Source organism: Cricetulus griseus, assembly GCF_003668045.3.
Source record: "Cricetulus griseus strain 17A/GY chromosome 1 unlocalized genomic scaffold, alternate assembly CriGri-PICRH-1.0 chr1_0, whole genome shotgun sequence".
Taxonomy (NCBI): Eukaryota; Metazoa; Chordata; class Mammalia; order Rodentia; family Cricetidae; genus Cricetulus; species Cricetulus griseus.
The window spans coordinates 261,151,127-261,152,917 of record NW_023276806.1 but is presented as its reverse complement, the minus strand read 5'-3'; the positions used below and the strand labels follow the sequence as shown (position 1 = coordinate 261,152,917).

Below are 1,791 nucleotides of genomic sequence, written 5' to 3'. Positions count from 1 at the left end.
AGGAGGTATGGCTTTGTTGGAGTAGGTGTGGCCTTGTTGGAGCAAGTGTGTCACTGTAGGTGTGGGTGATACAGTTGCCTGTGGATCAAGATGTAGAACTCTCAGCTCCCTCTCCAGCACCTTGTCTGCCTGTGTGCCGCCATGTTTCGCCATGATGATAATTGACTAAACCTCTGAAACTGTAAAGTACCCCAATTAAATGTTTTCCTTTATAAGAGTTGCTATGGTCATGGTGTCTCTTCAGGCAATAGAAACCTGAACTAAGACACACATAGCACGCAAACAGCACATACATAAACAATAGAATGAAGAAAAGATCCAGATTCAGCATTCTCATCATTGGTCTTCCAGAACCTTCTCATTCCTGAACCTTAGTAGGCTTGCCCCCCGCTTCTTCAGTGCATTTAAAAACTCCAACATAATTTGAATTGTTTTTTAGAAGAAAAAACTTTATTATTGTACAAGGGTCTAAATGAATGGGAAAGTAAAGATGTAGCCAGCTAATCACTGCCCTGATTAGCATCGTATGCCCATTCCGATGGCCATGAATGTACCAAAGGTTCCGCCACTCTGCATCATGGTTTTACCAATGCCACCCATCAGCTCCCGATCCCTCATTCCGATCCTGAGACAGGAGAAGGTGCCGAACAGTGCCCCGGCCGCCATGCCCACGGTGCAACCCATGACAAAGCCCATCTTCACACGGTCGAAGCAACTGGGCTGGGACTGCCCGTAGGGACCCACGGCCCCCGGCATCTCACTCGCCGCCACGTTCGCTGGGCTCTACATCTCACACCGAAAGCTCATAATTTGAATTTTGACTGAGGGGTCTTCCAAGTATCTCAGCACCCTCCTCGAGGGCCTTGGTGCTGCAGGACCTTTGCACTGGTTGTCTTCTCTTCAAATACTTGATGGCTCATTCCCTTGCCTCTTTCAGGCCTCTCCAGCATCCACTTGGGATACTTACTGAATCTCCAGTCTTAAACACACTAGGTAAGCACTGTCCTACTGCTCCCACCTGAGCCCAATATCTGCACCGGAACCAGATCCTCCTCAAGTGCATGGCCACCTTGTCCTTCTGTCTTTCTGTCCACAGAGTGGATTCAACCTAGTGCCGAGTGGCCCACCTTGGACAACTGTGAGTTATGCAGGCCTTCTGGCTCAGGACTCAGGTCCTTTTGTGTTAACCCTGAAGGGAACCTATGCAACAGGCACTGAGTTGACGGATTTTTTGCTGTGACCAAAGAGCTGAACTTGTAGCTGTACTGGGCTCCTGGGAGGCCTAAGGGTAGCACCCACTCACTGCCTGGCCTTCGTCGAAGTTCTGTGGTTCTCCTGTGCTGCTCCCCTGTGCGTTTCTGTTGACCTATCCAGCTTGTCTTTGCTGGTCTGGAACCTGTATTGGTACTTTAGAATGGTTTGAGGAAAGACCCAGGAGACAGGTCCTCTAGTAAGCACCCTGCTTCTCTGCCCCTCTCCCTCCAGGACTCTCACTGTGTCCTCTGGGCTCTTCCCTCTTTCTCCTGTATTTCCCATTCCTTTGTCACCCTTGAGTCTTTCTGGAAGTAGCTGTTCACTGCTCATCTTTTGCTCCGTGGCATGTCTTGTCTTTATTGATCTTGACTTGGGTCTGTTAAATCCATCCAGCCACGGTGGTTATAGAGCAGGCAGAACAGTGGTCCCCAGAGATGTCCACGCCCTGACCTGGACTCTGGGATCAGGCTAAGTGGTGTGGCAAAGAGCACTCTGCAGGTGTGATCGGGACACAGGATGGCGAGGCTCACCCTTGTT

The 1,791-nt window shown here is 50.1% G+C and overlaps 1 protein-coding gene across 1 annotated transcript; it reads right to left on the bottom strand.

Annotated features, from left to right (window-relative positions):
• Positions 1-437: 437 nt before the first annotated feature.
• On the bottom strand, positions 438-756 carry LOC100756722 (reactive oxygen species modulator 1). The gene has a single exon (XM_027394169.1). The coding sequence runs from the start codon at positions 754-756 to the stop codon at positions 517-519; it is 240 nt and encodes a 79-aa protein (XP_027249970.1). The 3' UTR covers positions 438-516.
• Positions 757-1,791: the final 1,035 nt, after the last annotated feature.

Excerpts from the sequence above, each read along its gene's own strand:
- LOC100756722 (XM_027394169.1), bottom strand. The coding sequence starts at position 756 with ATGCCGGGGGCCGTGGGTCCCTACGGGCAGTCCCAGCCCAGTTGCTTC.